The following is a 3,092-nucleotide window of genomic DNA, read 5'->3' on the forward strand; positions in this document are numbered from 1 at the left end:
AGCTGGCCCAAGGATGGATCAAGACTCGTTCCAATCCAGCCACAGTGGTAGAACAGGCCTCTCATGAGGCATGACAGGAACTAAAATGGCCTCCTATCCTCCGCCGCCCAGTCTTCAGTACCCTGCAGACCTCCTAGCCTCAGTAGATGTACTCTGGGATCGACAGGTGCACAGTGGGGAAGGCTGCCTCGATGAAGCGGGTGCCCTGTGCCTCGGCGTCGCCCTCCTTGAAGCCAAAGCTGCCGGTCATCCTGCCCGTGGGGCAGGGCATCTGCGTGCAGGAGTTGTAGGTCAGGGAAGGGCCCCCCGCACTGAGCTGGGGGAAGAGTCCCACCACGCCTGGTCCCGATGCCAGGATGGGGTCATGGTCTGTGGGGAGGAAGTGCCAGGTGCGGTTCACCAGCTGGACGGCCAGCAGGGGTTGGAAGGTGCCGAGGGAACCGTCCCAGGCAGCAGCCTGTTCCTCCTCACTCAAAAGACTGAAGGTGATCCTGCAGGGCCAAGGGGATGGCAGGTGGTCGGATGGCGTGCGAGTCCCTTCATCTCTTCCTCTGGCCAATGCCTCGAGCACCCTCTGACCCTGCCACCCAGCCTCATCTAGCGCAAGGGGGACCCCACCAGGCCGCCGTCCCTCCCACGCCACACCAGCCCCTTCCCAGCCCTCTCCTTCCCCTCCCTGGAGCCCGGCCGGAGGCAATGCTCCCAGCCGACTCACTGGTATGCAAAGGTGTAGGCCTCGGTGCCCCGCGCCTCATCCTGTGGGTTGCTGCAGTACTCGGGGAGGAAGAGCACGGATGCGTGCACCCTGATGCCCTGGGTCACAGCGACCTGGGCGGGGCCATGGGGACCGCTGCTGCGCACGGGGTACAGGCACGGCGTGCTGGGGCTGCGCTTGAGGGGGAAGATGGGGGAGGCGGCGTACACACCGTCCCGCAGCCGCCGCGCGTACTCGCAGAACCAGCGCTGCACGGCGCAGCACGCGGCACCTGCCGCGGGGTGGAGGTGAGAGTGACAGGGATGTCACGCCGTGGAATCTGGCCGGTCGGGCGCTGCCCAGCGAGCTCTGCAGGGGCCGGACTGCTGGAATTCAGCAGCATCGCCTCGCTCACGCGGTACCCAGACGGCCATGCAGCGGAGGCAGGGTGCGGCCCGAGGGAGCAGTCCATGTCCCTGATACCAAGTACCTTCTGGAGCCGCAGGAAAGTCCACAGCCTGGCCGAGTATCGACGCCATGGCCCCGTTCACTTTGTCAATGCAGATCTGCTTGACACTGCCTTGACTGCATGCAAAGATGAGGCTGCGAGGGGTGTTCAGGGGGTCGGAGGAATTTGGGAGTGGAATGGGATGGGGGACGCATAAAACTGCATGAGCAGGGGGCATGCATGGGACATGGGGAGCACCGGTGCTGCTCCGTGCCCAGATGCCAAGATCCTGTTGGCCATGAGCCTGGGACCGCACATGGATGCAGCAAGCCCAGCCACCAGAGGGCTCTCCAGACACCCTCATCTGGCTGAAGGTGCCTCCGAGACAGGGCACACCCATTCCCTCGCCCACTGCCTCACCTGGAACTGTCACGTCCACCTTGGCTGTTGCAACTCGATGACAGAGCCAAGATTTCACCAAGGGACAGGAGGCCCATCGTGACGTAATCGTCATACAGGGAGTACCTGTGGATGGGGGCATGGGAGCAGGAAGGGCTCTTGGGACCCAGAAAAAGACTGTGGCTGGCCCATTCGGGAACCCTCCATCCCCACTGGCTGGAGCAGATGTCCCTGCAGCCTGCTCACCCACCAAAGATGCCACAAAAGGCATCCAGGCTTTGCCATCTGCCTCGGGGGCGAAGAAACTGCCCATCATGAACCCTCAAGATCATGCGAAGCCCAGGAGGCAGGGGGAAGCCGAGTGTGGCCTCTGCCGCGCGCAGCTGCCTCTCCGTGGCACCAGGTCTGCCCAGGGGGAGGGGGGGGGCAGGGATGTGAGCCGACCTGCACCAGCGATGCCTGCAGAGCCCCGCCCTGGATGACTCACCGCAAGGTCCTGATAATTTGGGGGCAGTTCTTGCTCAGCCACGTCTCGATATCCTTCCACGCCCTGACGACGGCCTGTGCTACGGGACAGTAGCCTCCCGCGAACATGACCCACTCGCGATACAGACAATGCGGCGGCTGTCCTCGGCACTTCCGATCGGGAGGCCCTGCGGCGGTCTCGTCCCCCCAGTCTCGACCAAGTGCTCTGAGCCATAGGTGCTGGGCAGTGGGGCTGGACAGAGCATCCCTCCAGGCTCGCTGCACGCAGCTGATCTTCGCTAGAACCTTTGCATCCAGGTACCTAGATTTCGAAGGGACAGAGGTGGTTTTGGAGGTTTACGGGTTGGACCGTGGGCCTGCACAGGGCACCCCACACCCAGGGCTCACCCCACTCGTCACCCACTCGACAACGATCAACAGCGCATCGCCGTACAGGGACGGGTGCACGTCGGTATTCATTTAGGTGTTGTGAGCCGAGATCGCTGCGTGGATCCTGCGTGCGCAACTATACTCGGATGCAGTCAAGCTGCGGTCCAGCCTGTTGTTCTGGGGTTTCGGACCCGGTGTGTCCCGGAGAGATCGGATACCAGACCCCCTGGCCTCGCACCAGGAGGCAGCTGCCCTGTCGATGCTGAACCCAACAACCCTGCAGGTGACCGTGACACTCTTGCGACGTTCCTCCCTCGCCCCACCAGCTTCCCTTCCTGTCTGTCTCCCACGGTGCCCCTGCCCAGACGAAGCTTCTGCTTTACACCGGCACACATGGCCCTGCATGCGACACGTCATCTCCACACGGGCCCTTCAGATCCCGGGGCCCCGTTGCCCTGCCTCAGGCGTAGGCATCCAGCTTGACGGACAGGGTGCGTCCCTCCAGCTCGGTCCCGTTGAACTGCTCGATGGCGGCGGCGGCGGCCTCCAGGGTGGTGAAGCGCACGGTGCCGTAGCCGCGGGAGCGGCCGTCGCGGCCTTGCACGATGTCCGCGCGCTCGATCTCGCCCACGCCCTCGAACAGCGGCTTCAGGTCCTGCCACTTGTAGGCGAAGGGCAGGCCGTGCACCACTATCT

At 63.9% G+C, this 3,092-nt stretch overlaps 2 protein-coding genes across 2 annotated transcripts in view; both read right to left on the minus strand.

Moving 5' to 3' along the window:
• Positions 1–139: 139 nt before the first annotated feature.
• On the minus strand, positions 140–2,135 carry F751_3003 (F-box protein SKIP16; the record flags this gene model as incomplete). The annotated part of the gene is made up of 5 exons (XM_011399986.1): positions 140–491; positions 716–986; positions 1,621–1,667; positions 1,788–1,946; positions 2,029–2,135. The coding sequence occupies 5 exons, from the start codon at positions 2,133–2,135 to the stop codon at positions 140–142; spliced, it is 936 nt and encodes a 311-aa protein (XP_011398288.1).
• Positions 2,136–2,856: 721 nt separating this feature from the next.
• F751_3004 (putative RNA-binding protein) overlaps positions 2,857–3,092 on the minus strand; it is a gene marked incomplete at both ends in the record, with an annotated part of 2,193 nt that continues 1,957 nt past the window's right edge. The window contains one exon of the mRNA XM_011399987.1: positions 2,857–3,092. Within this exon, the coding sequence (XP_011398289.1) occupies positions 2,857–3,092 (236 nt within the window).

Source organism: Auxenochlorella protothecoides (genome assembly GCF_000733215.1).
Source record: "Auxenochlorella protothecoides strain 0710 unplaced genomic scaffold scaffold32, whole genome shotgun sequence".
Lineage (NCBI taxonomy): Eukaryota > Viridiplantae > Chlorophyta > Trebouxiophyceae > Chlorellales > Chlorellaceae > Auxenochlorella > Auxenochlorella protothecoides.